The following is a 21,504-nucleotide window of genomic DNA, read 5'->3' on the forward strand; positions in this document are numbered from 1 at the left end:
TTTTACTTTAAGGTGTGGGACATTCATGATTTATACTTTGGCTGTCCTGAAAGTCCAAATATCAATTTTACATTTCCCATTCTGGGCTACTCCATTTTTCTTTGAACAGGCAGCAACTGCACCATACTAATGATTTTTGGAATCCTTTCATAGACTTTACATATTATTAAATGGGAGTTTTTTTTTTTTCATCTCACTGGATAATAAGAGGTAACTATTGTCAGCTGAACACACATACCTCCTTGACTTGAGGTACAAACCACACAAAGGCAGTATTCACGCATGTAAACAATACAAAAAAAGAAAACAAAAGCTTTGAAAACAGAGCAAATATGAAGTTTGTAATTATGAATTCAGATCTAAAAGTATTATGAGCTCAAGGCAACAAAATGTTAATATTTTTCAACGAGGTGAAAACTGAGATGTAAAGCCATTACTTCTATTGATCAACATGCAATATACAATGCCCTCCAGAAGTATGGGAACGGTAGAGTGAAATTTGTTATCTTTGCTATGTACTTAAAGGCATTTGTATTTTAGCTAAATGAGACAGAAGTACAACCAGCTTTTATTTCATGGTATTTACATGTATGCACACATTACATGTTTACCATTTTACAGAAACAGCTGTTCTGTGTTGAATCCTCCCATTTTCAGCTGTGCAAACGTTAACGGACGAGTGACAGGTGTTATCTGTTCCAGTGTGTTTCCTCTGGCAGGGACGGTTCACACATTAAAGAGCCAGTGAGTGACTAGTTTTAGTAGTAGCCTTTGTTTTCACCTGTGAATTCATCTGAATTTGGAGTCAGAGGCGTACACCATTATGAAGATCAGATGACTTAATGAATGAATGAATGAATGAATCGTTGCATTTATATAGCACTTTTCTGAACACTCTTAAGTGCTTTATAGTGATGAGTGGGAACTCACCTCACCCACCCAATGTGTAGCTCTGGCTGAATAACAACTGACCTGAGAGATGAGAGAACAGAATGACTCATTAAGGAGGACAGCACAGAAACTGGGTCTATCAAGTACAGCAGGCTGGAAAGAACTGAAAAAGGAAGAAACTACTGTTGGCCTCAGAAATAAACATTGTGTATACCATCTATAGCCAAAAGAACCAAATTCACTCCATTGCTCCCATACTTTTGGAGGGCACTGTATCACACATGTATGGCACAGCTCCAGACTGGGGTTGTGTTCATAGTTCTTGCCGCTATTTTTTGCTATTTGCAGAAGGCTGTCTTTGGGCATGACGGCCTTTGATTCTGTCACCATAAAAAATTAAGGTTTTTAGTCTTCGAGTACCATTTTGCGGGGAAAGAAGTCAATGTTGATTATAATTTTATTTAAAGAAGTACGGACACTGTACATCACCAAGGACGTTCTAATCATGACGCAAACTGAAATGTTTCAAGGTTTGCATAAAGTGCTGAAAAAAAAGCAAAAACAATCTGACAGGTCAAATAAATCAAGTGCACGACAAACATGGACAGTAAGTAAAAGACGGAGAACAAACACAGAAAACATGCACAAATACACCATACGCTGAGCAGACATAACAGACAAAACAGTTACATACTTACTTACATACGACCCATTGTTTGCGTTATTCTTAACACTGCATCTATACAAACATACTGGACAGTTATCAGTAGTGTTTAAAGATCCTCTTAAGTTTAACTGACCATAAAAACCCCAAGAGCCTTAGACTAACGTCCTCCTAAATCTTAGCAAACTGGTATCTAATACAAATTTCCATACAAACATTTTATGAAACATTCTAAAGCCAGTTTTCTAATTGTAAGGCACAGCGTTGACACCTTCTAATTTGTGCAAAGTCCATCCCTTTAAAGCACCATTGCTACAGAAATGCTGTCTTGACCCTATCCCTATCTACAGAGTAAGCCAAAAAAAGGAAATAAACACAAACATTTATGAGTGGGAGAAGCCAAAAAAGCCAAAAAAAAAACACTGTGCTTTGCTAAATGGAATGTTCCAGTTAATTTACAATCAATGTCAAAGACTTTGGTTGCAGTCACTGTATTACTGTATTAAAAAAAACACTATTCCAGAGCAAAACTGTTACTGTCCCGAGCAAAATGTTTTTTTATGATGCTAAACGGTGCTCACGTGTCATACATTCATAAAGGCAGCAAGACGTGAAAACCAAGTCATTAGCAACAGGAGACACAAACAAGCCCTGTTCAGACGAGACTTATGTGGTGCCATACTTTTCTGTGACCTGACCGTTTCTGTCACATGAAGGGAGAACACATGACGTTTGCACCATTAGTGGAAACATCAAGCATCATTTTGACCTACATGAAACAGCACTTAAAAACAAAAATAAAATTATGAATTAAATTTTAAAAAGTCATTTAAAAGCACACAAACCAAAATCTCACGGTGGAGCACGGCACTTAAGTTTGTTAGAATTCTGAATATTAGTCGGAGGAAAAACGTGCGTGCAAATCAATAAAAGACGTCTTCACATAAGAATGCTGGTCGTGTCATTCAAGTGCTTTTTATCTTTGTTTCATTATGTTCAACTTCTTGCTGGTTTAAGTACATAATTCATTTGAAAAATCAGATGTAGATGCATGTAATGAGTCACACTAAAAAGAATTTCACACGTTTCTGAGGAGACTGAATTTTAAGCCACTAAAACCCTTTAGACCCATAATACCCCGCTAGACGTAATTTTTTTTAGCTCTGTCCAAAAACTTAACTTTTTTGCTTCTTTTTGCAGTTCATTTCAAAGTAAGTGTCCTGTTTTTTCTTTGCCTCCGGGTTCCTCTTAAAGCGGGATGAGCTGTTGCTGGACGAGAGGGCGGGCTTTGCACTGGGGGCGGGACTAGCTCTGGGGGCGGGATTTGCTCTGGGGGCGGGACTAGCTCTGGGGGCGGGCTTTGCGCTGGGGGCGGGACTAGCTCTGGGGGCAGGATTTGCTCTGGGGGCGGGACTAGCTCTGGGGGCGGGCTTTGCGCTGGGGGCAGGACTAGTTTTGGGGGCGGGTGCTCGGTCGGCTGGGCAAAGAGCCCTGGCTGGTTTCGGCGAGCTTGTGACCGTGGCTGCGGGGCGGGACAGGGGCGGTCCTCTTAGCCCCGCCTTCGCTGCCATTTCAGCTGTCCTCTGGACCCCTCTGAGGGTGGGCGTGGCCCTGGGGGCAGACCCAGGGGTAGTGTTTGAGGTTTTCGTGGTTTTGCAACTGGATGCAGCAGGGAGGGGAGTCCTGGCGGGGGGGAGGGGAGTCCTGGCGGGGGGCCTGGGGCGGTCGGAGCATTTGGGCAGCGGGCTCCGAGTTCGGGAGGAGAGAGTCTGTCCTCCAGTGGGGGCGGGAAAGCCGGGTCTGCTTGAAGGGGGCACTTTAGTGGTGGGGGGCACTTTCCGGGCTTTCTGGGCGTCCAGCTGACACTGTGAGGGGGGCACCTGGGGACGCCTGCGGGATAACTGGGTTTGGGAGGGGGCAGCCGCCTGCCTGTCTGTCCCCCTTCCTAGGACCCTCTGGCGAGAGGGAGGAGGGGCTCTGGCTGAGTGGGCGGAGCATGAGGAAGCTGTTCTTGTGGGGGTGGGCAGCTGGGCAGAGGAGGGTATTTGTGTTGTGGGGGTGGGCAGCGGGGCAGGGGGGGGTATTTGTGTTGTGGGGGTGGTAGAAGGCTTGGGGTACTTACAGGACGGTTCAGAGGACACCGGGCTGCCGGCTGGGGATGGGGCCCCACGCGCGGAGGCCTTGAGCCTGAACGGGGCGGGGGGGCTTGTCAGGGGCGAGGGGGGCGGCCTACGCTGGGCAGCTCCTGTCTTTTTAAGGGCAGGGGGGCCCAGGGGCTGGCACCTCTTTGCAGAACTGTCCTGTGAGGACGCGGGACGGGGGGGCAAGTGCAGGGTCTTCTTGGGGTCAGCTCTGTTTTTTGGGAGGGTGGGAGTGGCGGGGGAAGGGGAGGGGGCGTGTCCTCGGAGAGCGGGGGCGGGCGGCGGGGCGGCGGGTTTGGCAGAGAAGGCGGGCAGGTCCACGGCTGAGAGGGGGTCCATGGCCGGGGGGTGGGGGGCGGGGGCAGCCGAGGAGGCGGCGGCGCCCGTGGCGGGGCCGGGCGGAACCTTCTGGAAGGAGAGGATCTTCTGCTCCAGCGTGGTGAACTGCAGCACGCGGCCGGGGTCGTACTTCAGCAGGAAGCCCTGCAGCGTGTCCCAGCCCCCCCCCACACGCACCATCACATGCTTCCCATGCAGCATCTGCACAGAGACAGAGAGAGGGGGGGAGAGAGAGAGACAGCAAAACCACTACATCAACACCATCTGAGCAGACACAGAGCCCAGCTGGGCAAAAGGACCTAAATAAAACCAGATTAAATAACCACGTCTGCACTCTCGCTCTATTAATTCAGTTTCCTCAGTCCTGTGAATCCAACAGCTGTTAGATACGCTTGTGCATACTCCAGTTCTCACACAGACTCCTAATACCTGTACGCTTCAAGGGTAATTCTCAGATTCGCTGAAACTTGATTTTACACTGAAATGCTTCTTAATGAATAAATAAATAAATAACTAAATAAATTTTAAAAAGGAGGAGACTGATGATCAACATAAAGGTAAGCTTCATGCCAGGCATATTTGTTTTATATTACTACCACCATAACAACAAGCAAGTGACATCATACGGGGTGATTGTTCCCATTTAAATGCGTAGCTGCTAAGCAAACAATGCAAAAGCAATGGCGCAGTGGTGGAGGGCATACGAACGCACACAGGCCCCAGCCTGTAAAACAATTACACACACTCAGACATTTTAATCCCATCTACCGCCTGCACCCGCAAGTACTTTGTTTACGTGTGTCCAGCGCTGTGAGGAAACAGAGAAAGGTGTGATGTAATCCAGCCTTTCGCCAGGTCAGAAACCCGATTAGCTCAATATTTACCCAGAGAGCATAGCGGCGCTGGTCTGATGCTATCCCATTCTCACAGAGAACAGAACACAAAGCTAGAGGTCCCTTGAAAGGCTACATTAAAGTAATGAATAATTTAACTATTAATGCAAAATTAGAACTACTCTGTCTTATTAGAAGCATACCAAGAAAAAAGGAACTTTTATCCATATTACACTGATACACATACGCTACATTTGAAATACGAATTTCTTTATGAAGATGGCAAACATACGGTCAAATTATTTATAAATAAAAAGCGCGATATTCCAAAATAAAAATATGGAACATTCGAGCACGCACACACACACGCACAGACACAAACACAAGCACACACACACGCACAGACACAAAAACAAGCACACACACACGGAGTAGTTGCAGATCTTACCCTTACGAAGATTATCTTGCACAGATGCACAAATACACACACACACACACGCACACACACACACACACACACACACACACACACACACACACACACAGTGGTTGCAGATCTTACCCTTATGAAGAGGATCTTGTCCCCGAGTCTGTAGCGGCCCTCTGACAGGTACTCTATGGACAGCCTGTTATCGCAGTTACAGGGAGGGTCTTGGGCCATATCCTGAACCTGCCAAGGTAAAGACACACCTCACACTATAACCCACACCTCACACTATAACCCACACCTCACACTATAACCCACACCTCACACTCCAACCCACACCTCACACTATAACCCACACCTCACACTCCAACCCACACCTCACACTCCAACCCACACCTCACACTATAACCCACACCTCACACTCCAACCCACACCTCACACTATAACCCACACCTCACACTATAACCCACACCTCACACTCCAACCCACACCTCACACTCCAACAAACCTCACACTCCAACCCAAACCTTACACTCCAACCCACACCTCACACTCCAACCCAAACCTCACACTATAACCCAAACCTCACACTATAACCCACACCTCACACTATAACCCACACCTCACACTATAACCCACACCTCACACTCCAACCCAAACCTTACACTCCAACCCAAACCTCACACTCCAACCCAAACCTCACACTATAACCCAAACCTCACACTATAACCCACACCTCACACTATAACCCACACCTCACACTATAACCCACACCTCACACTCCAACCCACACCTCACACTATAACCCACACCTCACACTCCAACAAACCTCACACTCCAACCCACACCTCACACTATAACCCACACCTCACACTATAACCCACACCTCACACTCCAACACACCTCACACTCCAACACACCTCACACTCCAACCCACACCTCACACTATAACCCAAACCTTACACTCCAACCCACACCTCACACTCCAACCCACACCTCACACTATAACCCACACCTCACACTCCAACCCACACCTCACACTCCAACCCACACCTCACACTCCAACCCACACCTCACACTATAACCCACACCTCACACTCCAACCCACACCTCACACTATAACCCACACCTCACACTCCAACCCACACCTCACACTCCAACACACCTCACACTCTAACCCACACCTCACACTATAACCCACACCTCACACTCCAACCCACACCTCACACTATAACCCACACCTCACACTCCAACCCACACCTCACACTATAACCCACACCTCACACTCCAACCCACACCTCACACTATAACCCACACCTCACACTCCAACAAACCTCACACTCCAACCCAAACCTTACACTCCAACCCAAACCCCAGTCTTTGTGCAGCCACTATATGTTCCTTTACATATTCACTATTTGCAAATACCCCACAAAATAGAAAACATCGAAAAACTTTTTTTTTTGCACTCAGGGTGCCAGGTCACGTTTATAAATCTTCATTTCTTCTCGCACAGAAAGGGGGGGGTATCAGAAGGCAGTTCTTTCTTCTTTAAAAACATTGTTTTATATAATGTAGTTGTCAATGAGTGATGTCAAAGAGTGCAGAGACTCTTGGGACGTGTCATATCCTGTTTTGACACAGTGCTAGATGCTCTTAAGAGCAGGAAAATGCCAAGCTTACACAAATGAATGGCCTGTTCTCCTCGACAAATCTTCTTACATTCTCAATATACTTATATAACAAATAAATAACAGAGCTTCTCACCCAAATGACTGAGGTTTAGAGAGTTTAAGGGAATCCGTTGCACAACACTGGACAGCTAAAAGCTCTGCCTCTGTCCTAATTACGTGTGTTTGGCTGGCCAGCAGCCAGGATTCAGGAGGGTTATGGAGGATTACTGACCACTGTAGGCCAAACTCATTCTGATGCAAGAGTTACTCAAGTCTGTGGAAATTTGGCAGGATTTTAACTCAGGATGATCTTCTGGCTTGAACTCAATTCAAGCAGTGTGTGGTGTGAGTGTGTGTGTGTCGGGTGTGTGCGTGTGGTGTGTGTGAGATGGTGAGTGTGCGAGGTGTGGGAGTGTGAGGGGTGTGTGTGTGTGAGTGAGTGAGTGAGTGAGAGTGTGTGTGTGTGGTGCACATACCGCCTGGTACAGGCCTCCATGCTGGCAGCACACAGTGAAGGTCTTCACAGCTGGAGCAGGGCTGCTGGACAGCAGGCGAGACTCCTCCAGCTCAATCTCCTTCTCCAGCTTCACCAGGGCAGGAGGCTCCACCCCAAACCTGAACACAGAGAATTAACACTGCGTCTGCACACTGAGAATTAACACTGCGTCTGAACACTGAGAATTAACACTGCATCTGAACACTGAGGATTAACATTGCACCTGGACTCAAAATTTAACTATCATTTTCATATTGCATCTGAATATGAGCAGCACTCACTTGGATACAATCCTCCCGATCTCCAGCAAGCAGAGGCACACCTGTCTGGGCTCCTTATGCAACACTGAGGAGAGAATCATCAAATAAAATAAAATTACATAATAATACTACTGCCCCCTCCCAACGCTGCCAGCACCCTCCCAAGCAACCAGCAAATCCTGCATTCCATTCCTCATTTCCGCAGAGTTTCACAACGTCCACGTTGCGCACATCGATAGCTGTGAGGCGCGACACACACGGGGTGGGGGGGGGGATCCTGAACCCTTACCCAAACCCTCCGACTCGAACAGGAAGGTCTCGTCGATGCCTAGCCGCCGGCACCAGCGCAGGAAGTTGGCGGTGTTGTCCCGGGCGAAGAACGAGCCGGGGGAGGCGTCTTTCCTGCACGCGACGCGCTTCATCGGGAAACACTGCAGGGAGGAAGGACACAATCATCATCATCATCATCATCATCTTAATAACAATAATACAGCTTCATCGGGAAACACTGCAGGGAGGATGAACCCAATAATCATCATCATCACCATCATTATCATCATCATCATCATAATCATAATCATAATAATAATAATACAGCTTCATTTTTCCTGCAGGAGACACTGCAGGAAAAAGAACAGAGCTGAGGGAGGATAGACCCAATAATAATCATAATAAGCATAACAATAATAATCACATAATAGCTTCAATACAATTACAGCAGAATAGAGTGTTTTACAACAGAAGTCAGACAGTATTCAACAAAAATATATTTATATATTTTATATATTAATATATTTTTAAAAGATTAAATTAATTAATTAAAGGAATACAATCATTAAAATCTCATTGTGAGATGCATTCAGTGCTTTGATCCTTTAGAATAATTTCAGGTAACTTAAAACAGCCTGAACTTGCATTTATATTGTCCATTTATATTTCAGGAAATGTACTGATAGAGCTCAGATACCTCACTCCAGCACATAATAACAGCGCCCCCTACTGAACAAACCGAATGTAAACTGCCACTCTCGGAGAAGCACCTGACACACTCCAGCCCTCTGACAAGCTGGTAGGAGTGGCCTGTGCACTCAATTTGCAAACAGTGCAGCACGATACAGGCTGTCGGAGGCACGACACTTCAGTGCTGGGGGGGAAGAACATTTTTGAAAAACAGCACCTCACTGCTCATTTCTGGTGACTTTTATTAACAAATCCTTATGCAGCCGGCTCACATGCTGTATGACATATTATTCTGTTTCCATTCAAATACTTCAGCTTCTTACGCATACTCTGTTCACTGAGGAGCGGGAGGTGACTCTGAGAGCTGTATCTGAGCCTGCTCGTGACTGGGCTGCCTAGGAGGCTTCTGACTGGTCAGCATCTGCTGTCCATGCAGAGAGAGCATGATCAGTCAGCCTGACTGTGACCATGCAGGCAGCAGTACCGGGAGTAGCGTGAAGAACGGCGTGGTTCACAGATTCACTCCTGCTACGGCACAAATAAGAAGCGCCACAAAAAGGAACTGATAATTTAATGCCATTATTCTGACTACAACCATAATACCACGTGGGACCCCCCCATGCTTAATTTTCCCTTTCTTATAGGGGGTCCCTTGTTTGTTATGAAGAGTCTCGACCTCCGCCCCCCGCCCCCCCCCCCAGCCCAGCCCCCCGCCCCCCCCAGCTGCCACCCAGCCCAGCCCAGCCCCCCCCCCCGGTGACGCAGACGGACCTCCCAGCGCTCCTCGGGGTGGCAGCTCTGTGCCACCCTCCTCTGCAGCTCTGACGCCAGCTGGCACAGCCTGGCGCCGCTGTCCAGCTCCTCCATGAAGCGCTCGGCCTGCACCTCCTCTCCTGCGGGGGGGGGGGGGGGGGTCAGAGGGGGTCAGACATACGCCTCACACCAAACCCCAAAGCATTCGCCCTCATCCGCGCTCTTTCAATGTCCCAACACAAAATCTTCTGCTGGTGGGAATTCACTGAGAACTATGCTGGTCGGGAAAAAAAAATCTATGTTTTCATTTTTCAGATCGCTGAAATAAAATGTGAATGTGCCCGAGGGTGATGAAACCCAATCAGGTGCTAAAGAAAGACACTTAACCCTAACCCTAACTACTGCATGGTCCTGGCCTGGGGGTTTAGTCGAGATTTAGCCCTCATTATAGCACCGGACTAGGACTCGGGAGCAGAGGGTCATGGGTTTGAATCCCAGCAGATACATCATTCATACAGGCACTCCAAACTTCACCCATCTCCTTTAAGGACCAAAAGCAGAACACAATGCCTTCACAGTCACCAGGGGTAAGAGCACTGCAATACGGCAGACTGCAGTGTTTCAAATCGGATAAATGAAGAAGGCAAATCTTAAAAGGCATAAAAGGTTCTGTGGGCGCTTGGCCAAAATAATAATTAAACCGTCTCAGTGTTTTAACACTGCAGGGACACATCAGGGTAATATTTCAGGGTAACAGGCGTCATCAGATTGATAAAACAGATTTACCCAGAATGCCCGTCAGCCATATTGCCAGGTCTTCCTGCATGGGCACCAGCGAAGCCTCGTGGCGCACGGACAGCCATTGGTCGTACTGGAAGACATCGGCCAATCCGGGGCCATGACGCAGCGTCAGGGGACTGTGTGGACTGCGCGGGCTCAGGACAGGGGCATCAAACTTCTCCCCAAACCACACCTGCACAGAGCAAGAGGGAGTAGCATTACATTACATTACAGGCATCATTACACTACATTACATTACAGGCATTTAGCAGACGATTGTATTCAGAGCAACTTAAACAACCGTTACATTAAACATCCAGGAGAGCACAAACACAAAAAAGACAATCACGGATCCGACTAATTTTTGTGTTTACAGGCATTTAATTTCAGCCTCCCAAAATGAATCAACGACAGGCTGGACCCATAAGATCAAATTGCTGAGATAGGCACTTTGCTGACTGGGAAAGCAAGGAAAGGACTGACAGTGTAGCGTGGGCAGAACAGACCCCACTGGGGTGTGCGGGTTTTACTCCTAAGGAGGGTCTGCATCAGCGTTCCCCATGATCCGCTTGCTAGATGTCCCGGGTGTTATACCAGTCCCTGGGCAGAGATGTATTATTTATTTTCCTTTACTCATACAGGGCAGGTTTACTGAGCTCCTTACAGCAGTGCCCGGTTAGCGCCCCCCTGTTACCCCGACCTGCATGTCTTTTTGCATTGAGGGAAAAAAACTGGAGCACCCGGAGGAGACCCACGCGAAAACACGGAGGGAACACGCAAATTCCATGCAGAGAGGATCCAGCCAGGCGGGATTCAAACCGGCAACCTCCTCTTAGCGAGGAGAGGCGTAAAACCCGCCACCCGCTGCAACATGCATTGAGTTTAAAACCCTGCAGAGCTGTGAATTGAACAGCAGTAGTTACTGACTCTCTGGTGTGGGAACGCTGTCTGGTACTACAGCTCAGTAACCTGGTGAACGCACTGCTGTTTCTCCCGTACTGTAAGTCACCCTGGATAACAGCATCTGCTAAATTAAATTAATGTAATGTGGTAAAGACAGACAGTGACTACTCTCATGAATCATTCTGAGCCTAAGCCACCTCACACGCAACATCTAAAACCTGCTTTTCCCCCTGATGTACTGCTGTCATCCCCATGCTGGTTCAGCATTTGGCTGAAGAGCTAATCGAGTTCTGTCAACTTCACTTCACATAGAAACATAAGAATCATAGAAATGCCACATCCCTTACTGCAGCAGCGCAGTAATGCTGTGAGCTATCCGGGAGTGTGCCTCATTATGCACCAGCACCCCCTGCTGGTCGATTGCGGTTTGACTGCTCGGCTGCATTTGAAGCACTTTGTCAAGATCCCATTTTGTGCAGATATTGCGCCTTTATCTGCAGCTCGTTCTCATATTCCCGGGCTTATTGTTGAAGGTAAATGACGAACGTACCTGGAGTCCCCCCTGAACGGCCATATCTGCTTTCAGGAGTGAATCAGCTCTTTGTTCTGCAGGGAAACAGAGGTGGAGGTGTCAGAGCTGCATTTGTTCTTCACTCAGAAAAAGATGCCCTTCTTTAAACAAAAAAAAAGAAATGGCTCCCAGGAACTTGTTTTGTGAAAATAAGAGTCTGGGGTTACATGTGTCCTGGGATTGTCCCCGTCCTGAAAAACAAACACAGACTTTTCACCCACCCCTGCAAAACTACGAGGCCACTGATTAACCTGAAACGCTGCACCTAACCGCAGCTGAAAACACCATCCACACGAAACGCGAAGAGGTTTCGGTGTGGACTGCAGTGAGCGTGGGTCGGCTGCTGAGGGTTCTGATTACTGGTGCACAGCGAGAATCTGCCTGCTCTGTGGAGGAACAGCCTGTGCAACTTACAGGATATGAGGGATTACCTTAAACACACCCCCTCCCTGGGCCCCAAAGACATGCACACAATAGAGGGTTCGTCGTGACGGGGAGGGGGGGGATGGGGGGGGGCGTGCAAGGCCTCCCCAGCCCCTCCCCCAAACTCTCCGGGCCACCTGAGCACCCCAGAATCAGTTTACAAACAATACACTGCCTGACAGAATGGAGGTAAAATACATATATTACCATCATTTATTTTCCCCAAATAATCTGTGTATATGTGCCTATACACACAACATGCACATTCTGTAATTCTACAGACAATAGGCCTAGATAATTCCGTAATTGAAATATTGTGCAAATGTGTATGCAAGTGCAGCTCACTATTAATCCATTAATAAATAAAACAACTCAAATTTCCCCCGGCACCAAATGAACTAATGTGGTTGCTCAGATATCACAGGGTGTAAAAATGACAGAAAAACTCTTGTCAGTATATTTAGCTGCAGCGTAGATTTCAAATAATTCTTCTCAGTAGGCTATTAGTCACTGTATAGATGAGCATGAAATAACAGTATTTCTACCACACAACAACAACAATAACAACAACAACAACAACAACAATACTAAAATCCTACCGCAGATAAACAGCCGTGAAGGCAAACTTACCTCATCACAAAACACAAAACATGTGAAGGAAAGAATACGTCCAGGCCTAATCATTAACGCTCTCCCGTAGACACAGACTTCCCCGGTCTTTGTGGAGTCTCGCTACTGTCCCGTCTGCCTGAAATGCCAAAGACGCAGGCGTGGGGAGGAGCGGAGGACGATGGGAGACTGCGCGTGGGGCGCCTCGATTAATAAAGTGATTCCGCCGCGGTCACTACAAAACCCATCTTGTCCGGACGGGTCCCGCACAATGCTCCCATTGTTCCAAACATCATGCGCTCCTAGAAAGCTCTGCTAAAAACAAGAGCTCCATTCGGCGCAAAAGTCGTCGGCTGTACTCTGCTCCCTCCGTCTGCAACAAGACTCGAGTTTCAAAGTGGGCTAAAATGCCAGCCTGAGTTTTGCGAGTAGGAAAAATGACGAAATTGAGTGGGAGGACAACTCTGGACAAAGGGGGGGCTCATTTCAAGAATTTCTCAGCATCTGCAGCCAGAGCGAGACACTGAAAACCGCGATTCAGGAAGAATAATGTGCCACTGTGGGTGTGCAGGAGTCCGGACATTTCTGCAAATGTCAAACACAAGGCGGATGAATGGGCGGAAACACGCAAAACAAAGCCTGCCTTATGGATGCGAGTCCCTCGTGCACTTTGACCAAAGGAGCACGGTCGCATACAACAAAAATCCGAGACGGAAAAAACGCGGCACTTATTTACAGTGACATTTCATCAGCGGGCACCCGCGAATTCAAGACGTGACTTTCCAACTGCCGCCTACTGCACAGTAGTAAAGATGTGGAAAGGACCGTACGGCCGGCTGTCCAGCGAAAATTGGGTGTCGTTAAGCACGATGTTATAATTTGAGAGGTAGATTAGCATTTCAAAAGCGAACCCCGGAGAGTGCTGAAACATACTAAATAAAGGTGATGGAGACGTTTGTGGTACAAAATATCCACTGATCGGCCGTTATATGTGTACCTCAAAGTCAAAGGTTAAAGCTAGTGGCAAATTTATTCATTCGTAAACAAATTGCTAAGCCCACCAATAACACAACCATTGTGAAGCCGAACGAAGGATCAGACGGTGTAGCCTACTGAACAGTCCTATCGATTTCAGCAATTGGTGCAAACTTGAATGGACTATATGCTATACTTTTTCAGAATATTTAACATAATTAGGAATAACACCTTCAATCAACCTCAGTTTGGTTTACCTTTAATTGTGACCGATTTAAGTTACAATTAGAATAATAATTATAATAATAATAATAATAATAATAAATGTATTTAGATGGTGTTTTTCATGATTCAATGCACTTTAAATGGAGAAGAGTAATCATCTCAGCCATCAACAATGTATACATGCACAAGGGTGAATCATTTCTAACTTGGAGAATTTTCCAGAGTACACATCATCGCTGGAATTAATGAGAAACACTCAGCACCCTTGCTCAAACGGAAGGACAGAACGGCGTTGGCACTGGACAGATTGGCCCCGGAAGCGTTCGGGGTCTTTAACTTGCAGCAGCAAACTTCCGAAAGGCTCCCCAAAAACTACCTTGCGCGGTCCAATCCCCTGAAAGCACACGGTCGCCCCACCGGCCATGTGGATTCGTACACACTGATCCCTTAAGAGGATCAGGTCCACTCCCAGCTGCCCCGGCTCCTTATCCACCTGCACTGCCTGCTGCACACGTGTTCTGAGTGTGGGGGCTAGGGCACATTAAACACCACCCCCCGGCCCCCATGTCCCATAGGAAACCTATGGGGGGGAGGGGGGGTCCTACTCCATTCAGTTTTTTTCTTCTTTCTTGCAGGTCTTAATTCCTCCCACCCCCCCAAACCAAATGCTTAATTGGATTTCCCAGTTCATCTGCTCTGGATCTTCAGATGGAGAAACACAGGGTTGGAGGTGCAGGGTTTACCAGGAAAGGTCTGGCCTGTCTGAACTCTTAGCGAACGTACCGATTCTCTCCAACACACACGCATAACGGCACTGCACCCAAATATGCTTAAGGGTTTTTTACAACAGGTTTTCATTAAAAAAAAAAAAACATAATTCTACAGTTTTGATCTTTCATTAATAACATTTTAAGCAGCATGTGATAATTCTAGTTTTTTTTTTTTTTTTGCCCAAAGGTGAAATTTGCTATTGTATCTGCAAGGAAGATGCAGTTTCCATGCAAATACTAGGTTACTGCAAACATAACCAACCAGATGTTAAAAGTCAGTTTCTGGCTGCTTACAATATTTTAGTATCCAAGATTCTTGTTCGAAGGTGCAATAAAATTAAACTTACGTGTGAACTTTCTAATTAGTCCTGCTATATCATGTATATCATCACTGCTAGGAAGACTGGTAGCCCAATCAGCACTCAGGACCATAACTATCCACTTTATTAATTATGCTAAAAATCTAAACGACCATTACCATCATCAGTATAAATTAACAGGGTTCATACAGATGCTTTGACTTTGAATAAACTACTGGAAAATGCTTGTTGTCCATGGCGCGCAATCAAAGTAATTGTTGGGAGGAAAAAATTTTCAGATTTTGTTACGTAAAATCTGAAGAGTCAGAAACGGTTTTCCTTGTCGCGAGAGCGCTAGCTGAGAGCAGGCCTGCCTCTGAACGTGTGCACTTTGGCGGGTGAAGAGGCTAGCCAACTAGGCAGAGCGTGGCGTCCGTTGACACAAGTGTCCTGTGTAAACTACCCTGTATGGCTGCCAGCTGAATGGAAACTGGCTTGGAAATTAGCGTTAACAGCCTGTGGCTACAGCAAGTGGCAACCACACCCAAGAACCACACGCAAGAAGACTAGGGCTGTTTTTCCAGATGTTTCCAGATAGCAAAATCACAACAGTTTGCCTGTTGGGGAAAGGAAAGCGGCTTCTTGCATTTGGGATAGCTCCACATTTCCTGTCTCGGATGAAGGAGAAAAAACCAAAGAGGGGCCTGCATGTGTGCACTCCTTCAGGGAGGAGAAGCCAACTCTACATACACGCGAGATTTTGGCACAACGGTCATGTAAAAACAAGATACTGAAGCTCTTTTTTTTGTGGGACATTACACAGACACCACAGAGCAAATGTATGAGAAGTCTGAAACTGTGTTCAGATATTGGCCTCCACAACCCGGTGCTGCGTCCAATGGATGGCCCCAACGTCAACTGGAAGGGCTTCTCAATGAACATACACTAGAGCTCTTGCCCTTTTCCCAAAACTTACATAAGTGAGGTCTGGGCATCGTGTGCATCTCGCCATTATCTCTGACCATCCATCAGAGACAGCTCTGTCAGATCCCAGAACCTCCCACATTCCCAGGGGGTCGAAGACTTGACAAGGTCATAGTCCCGGGCTAAAGGAGGGGTCAGTGAGGACAGGCTTAAACCCTTATTATGACCCAGCCGAAGTCCTGATGCGCTGTCCTGATGAAGGCTGAGCCTTTAGACGGGGATTGTTTACGGCACTCTCCCAAACAGGAGTACACCAGTCATCATACAGGAGACAGTTCAAGAATTTTTTTGGTTCAATTTGATTGGTAGTCTATATCCCAAGTGGCTAGAACATCTCTGGAGACATCATTAAGAGAATAAAAATGACCCATTTGCTGTAGTTTCTCAGTGGAACCTCAGGGTTCTTAGGATTGGCTGATTCTGGGTTGTGAGCCACATGCCACTTAGTATTTGACCTCCATTTTTAACAGGGTAATCCCAGATTTCAGACCGCTGCTATTGTGCTCATCCTGAGATGTCAGTCCATATGGCTGCACAGGGTTTGACCATTAAGCTGCCAAATCTAGGCCCGTTCCAGAGAGCTGGACGCTTAATGTGAGGCATCCCTGCCAGATGGTTTTAGTCTGTAGAAAATTGGGCCAATGTTGGGACAGCACTAACACTCACCTCTGCCCCACAAAGTGAAACTTTCAATTGTGTCACTGTACTCAAAGATAGCACTCGTTTTTCCCCCTGCATATCATTTGTTAGTTTTGGCAATACATTATTCAAATAAATTATCTATATACTACTTTTTTTTTCATTTACATATTGAAATCTTAGAAGTTATATCAGAAAGTAGTCTGAACTAGCCTACATGCAAGCTGACACAATGCAATTTTCTTTTGGTACATTGATGTCATTGACATGAGTGCTTTTCAACGGTGGCACACAAAACAGGGAAGCACCTGCGGTCCTTTCCTGGCCCATGATCTGGCTTCCTCTCACAGGAACAGGCCAAACGCCGGGTACACACTACAGGATGATCGGGGCGATTTTGGGGTGATTCGCCCCCCTTGACAATCTCGGGGGAATCCTAGTTTGAGGCTGGTCTGAACCGATTATCTGCCAGCATTATCAAGTTGTGCGAGTCATTTACAGACATAATCTTAACCCTCCCGTTCAGCTCGTGGTCGCCTCGGGTTCAAAACCCTAAGTATCAAACACGTTTGACGTGTACTCCTCGAAATCCTTTAGGAACTCCTGTAGTGTGAGGGGGGCAGCGATGGAATCTCGAAAAGCAACTCGCGATAGCCAATGAGAGCCGAGCTGGGAAGTGGAAGTTGCGCGATTCACAACTAGAGAAACATGGCAGCGAATACGAAGAGGGTGTCTGGGCCAGCTGGACAGGAGAGCTGGAAGACAAGCTATTACAAGTAGGCTATAGCGACAGTATGAATTTAATGCACGCACAACAAGCGCAAACACTGTGTATGACTATCCGCCTTCAAGTTTGCTTTGCTCTAAAGTCAGGATGCATCACGCAAATTCCCGAGAACCGGGACTTCCTGGTGCTCCGTCTTATACAAATAGTCTAGTGGGATGACTGAAAGACAAAAACTCCCGTTATGTGTGGAGTCTCCTATATAGTTTTCTATATCGGTCGGAATTAGAAAAGTCCTGTAGGATAGAGTGCACCAGACATAGGAATGATTGGAAGAAGGACATTGGTCAGTGGGCCTACGTTTAGGTTTGTTTGCCAAAGCAAATTGTTTTAAACCCGCAACAACAAATAATAAATTAGACAAGGAGGACAAACATAGATACATGTTACAAAATATTCTTCTGACAAACAACACTTCTTTCCACTTCTTTATAAATGTTATAAATCTAAATAAAATGATCAGTTGTCAAACATAAGGCGCTTAAATAACATTTCAATTAGCTTAATAGTTCATGTCATTTTTAGCAATTGTTTTAAATTACCCTTTCTTCGTCACAGTTGTGTAGTTAGCTTTAACGCATCCTGCACAGACCGAGATTACTTCCTAACATCTGATCCGTTGCTAGAGCTAAAATTTGCCAAAGGCTAAACGATTACAGCGAAGGAAATATCCTTAAATGTTTGTTGTGATAATCGTTTCTCAAACGGGTCCTGCTACATTATACAATAGCCTATTGCAAGTTATAGTAGCGGCGCTAGAAACATCAACAAAGTAACTGTGGGAACTGAACGAGTCATAAACTAAATTTACAACCACAACCAATACCTTTTTTTTAAATTTCAGCGTTCAAACGTGACTCAGACTTCCCCGGGTACGATGACTTTTAAGAAACTCCCAAACAAATTCGTAACATTAGGCTACAAGAATGTAGCCGACTTTGTAAAAGTCTTCCTTCCTAACTTTTACAAAGAAATGAAGCCGAATACTATAACAATAGCAGGCTAACACAGACTCAATGACTCCGTAACTAAGCGTGTCTCAGGCAACCCAGCAACTTGGTTACCATTGCTAACTTCATTAGTAGCTCGATCCCCCTTTCCTTTTTCCTCGTGGCAAAATTAAAAAAACGTTTTTAAAAAAAAAGAATGGTTCAATATATTTGCACTCACCGGCATCGAGAGCTTCTCATATACTGCACTCGTATAAGTTTTATTTTTTCTTTTCCGAAATGCACGTCGGTTTGTGTTTAATGTTTGTTATTCCCCATTTCCCAAGTTGTTCGTTAGCAGTACCATGGAATGTGAAGAGAAGCGCTGTTCGAAAGAGCCAATCAGAAGGACGGAAGCTCGGAACAAAATTCCCACTGGGAGGCACTGGACGCAATCTGATCAGCAGGTGGGAGGAACCGGGGACAATACAATACAATACAATATAATACAATAATAAAAACAGTTCACGATCGCGTCTCCTGGGCCGTGTCCGAATCAGCTCGCTAGCCTACTATTGGGAATACCAGTTGCATGTATAAAACTTGTATACTCAGTAGTATGGTATGGAAGTGTGCTGATTCAGAAACGGCCCGGGGCTCACGTGTCAAGGTAGGCTATATCAGATATTGAGCGTCTGGAGTCGTAACTGCTTGTCCGGATTTATTATTATTATTATTATTATTATTATTATTATTGTTATTATTCCTTCTACCGTGTTTGCAGTTTCAGCAACACCGCTTCTCCTTGCGCAGAAGATCCGTGCGGCGAATTTTACACCAATTAGCCACATGGTGGCGCTAATCGCTAACAGTTTAAATGCAAAAATTTCAAAAAATATTACTCTTGCCTCATTTGTGGTAGAAATAATAAATCAGTATCAACAGATACGTCTTCTACTGAACGAAAAAAAATTGATGATGAAAATACTTCCCCGAACGGAGAATGACCACGAATGACCAAGAGGGGGCGCTCGAAGCACAGTGAGTGCAGAAATTGAATGGCAGTCAATAGGGGGCATTTCTGGAAGGCATTCTGGGCTATATTTTCTCATTTTCACCAGAAGTTTGTCCGTTTGTTTGTTAATTAGATATGTGAATAGTTTCTGAAAAAAGGGCTTTAATTTGTATCTTCAGTGCCGTCAGTGTGTCATGCACGTGCATGTTAAAAAACTGATTTACGATAGATGCCATTTTGTATAGCTAATTATAAAATCATACTGTTGCTCAACTAGAGCATGATAACGAGAACTTAATGAATGCAAGCCTTTCTTTTTTAGTAAATGCCAAAATAGCTAAAGGCAGTCATATCACCTGTGTGTCTCACACACATTCTTAAGAAGAGGTAAACATGATCAAAAGACAGATGTTACAACTGATCTAGAGGTCTTCGTAGTGTAAAGAGGGAAACTGCAGAGCACAGACCAGTTCTCCAGTTTTTACAAAATATTATTTACTTTAGGTCTTTGACTTACAAAACAAGTCAAGCTGTGCTTTATAGAAATTATCAAGCATCCAAGCAGAATGACTGACTCAGTTCAGATTAAAGTGGCCGTTTATCATTGAGTGCCTATGAATTAATTCTGAATGGAAATAAATAAATAAATAAATAAATTGGTTTCTGGTTAACGTGCATTACCTTCTTGATCTTCAAAAGTGGATTATTGCAACACTCCAGCAATCAGTGCAAAACAAGGAACAGAAAAAACAGCATCAGACTTTTGAATAAATTTCTCCCCAGATGAAAATTTGGAGCAAAAATATGATGCATAATGTCATATTCTGGAGACAGTTTTTAAATGCTGTTACTTACATTGGGCACTGCAGCTGTGTTAAGTTGCTGGAAGAGTGTATTTTGATAGCTGTCTCACAGTCTCTTATCTCCAGATTCAACTGCTAAAATTTAAAAGTTAAGTTCTTTCTCATGTAGCGGGATACCTCTTGCAATCTCTCGAAACTCTGCTTAGGTTTTTAAGTGACAGGAGTAGACAAGCCAAGCTGCCACATGTGTAAACAAAGCTATTTCTAACTTGTTATCTTAACATTAGAACATTTTTTTGTCTGCTTTCTGAATGATCACCTACTTCTTTCTTCTCTTGTTAAATGTGTCACCTGGATTAGGCCCTTGTGTATATCAAACCCTGTTGACTTTTCCCACTAATGTATTGTTTAACGCTTGTGCTTAGACATGCCCCTTTGTGTAATTCTGACTGTGAGCTGCACAAATAAAGAATGCATTTGTGTCAGTTCCTGAGACACAAAAACCGGCGCTGACCCCGAAGTGCGAGGGAGGAGACACAGGCCGAGTCTGGGCTGTGGAGTCATGGGGGACAGGGATGCATTCCCAGCTTTGGGTCAGTAGGCTGTGGAGTCATGGGGGACAGGGATGCATTCCCAGCTTTGGGTCAGTAGGCTGTGTGATTATGTTTAACGCTCACTCTTTGTGTCACTGATAATATACAGTAGAAATATAATTAATACATTTAGTAATAAAATAAACATAACATATTGATGAGAACAGGCCATTCAGCCCAACAATGCCAGCCACTTTCCTGACTACATTAGTGCTCTGATTACCTACAGACTAGATAGTACCTAACACTGTATCAAGCCTGGTCTTGAAAATCCCCAGAGTTTCTGCCTCTACTGCGTGACCTGGCAGGCTATTCCACACATTGACTACTCTCTAAAGGAGCTTGAGGCCATAAATCCAAATGATTCTTTGATAGCTGTGATTTTTTTTTTCATAACTCCGGGGTTCATATCTCTGAGTTTGTAAAAACAATACAGATTTATATTTTATTAAGCATGTATTAAAGGTAGACCTGTATGGATTTTTAAAGGCCAATACCAATGCCAGTGTTTGGGATATGCCAAGGCTGACTGGCAGATATTTGCTGATTATATATGTTTTTTTCCACATTAAGAAAGGTACAACATACCTGATGTAAATTGCATGTGAAAAATTATAACCACACCAAATATTGTACTAAAATGGCTCCAGATTCTGCAAAACGTCATACTTAGGTTGATTGATGTCTATTTGACAAACTGGTTCTGAACAAAATGGTATATGAATTCCCTGGCTGGCACTAATTACAGATTCAGTGTATTCAACT

The 21,504-nt window shown here is 45.3% G+C and overlaps 1 protein-coding gene across 1 annotated transcript; it reads right to left on the bottom strand.

Moving 5' to 3' along the window:
• Positions 1–1,330: 1,330 nt before the first annotated feature.
• Positions 1,331–18,743, bottom strand: gas2l3 (growth arrest-specific 2 like 3). The gene is made up of 9 exons (XM_035424483.1): positions 18,570–18,743; positions 11,671–11,726; positions 10,224–10,410; positions 9,456–9,577; positions 8,014–8,155; positions 7,746–7,809; positions 7,445–7,583; positions 5,431–5,538; positions 1,331–4,236 (listed from the first exon to the last, which is right to left on the bottom strand). Exons 2-9 carry the CDS (start codon positions 11,692–11,694, stop codon positions 2,731–2,733), a joined length of 2,292 nt encoding a protein of 763 aa, XP_035280374.1. The 5' UTR covers positions 11,695–11,726; positions 18,570–18,743; the 3' UTR covers positions 1,331–2,730.
• Between the last annotated feature and the right edge of the window lie 2,761 nt (positions 18,744–21,504).

Source organism: Anguilla anguilla, chromosome 7, assembly GCF_013347855.1.
Source record: "Anguilla anguilla isolate fAngAng1 chromosome 7, fAngAng1.pri, whole genome shotgun sequence".
NCBI classification, from domain to species: domain Eukaryota; kingdom Metazoa; phylum Chordata; class Actinopteri; order Anguilliformes; family Anguillidae; genus Anguilla; species Anguilla anguilla.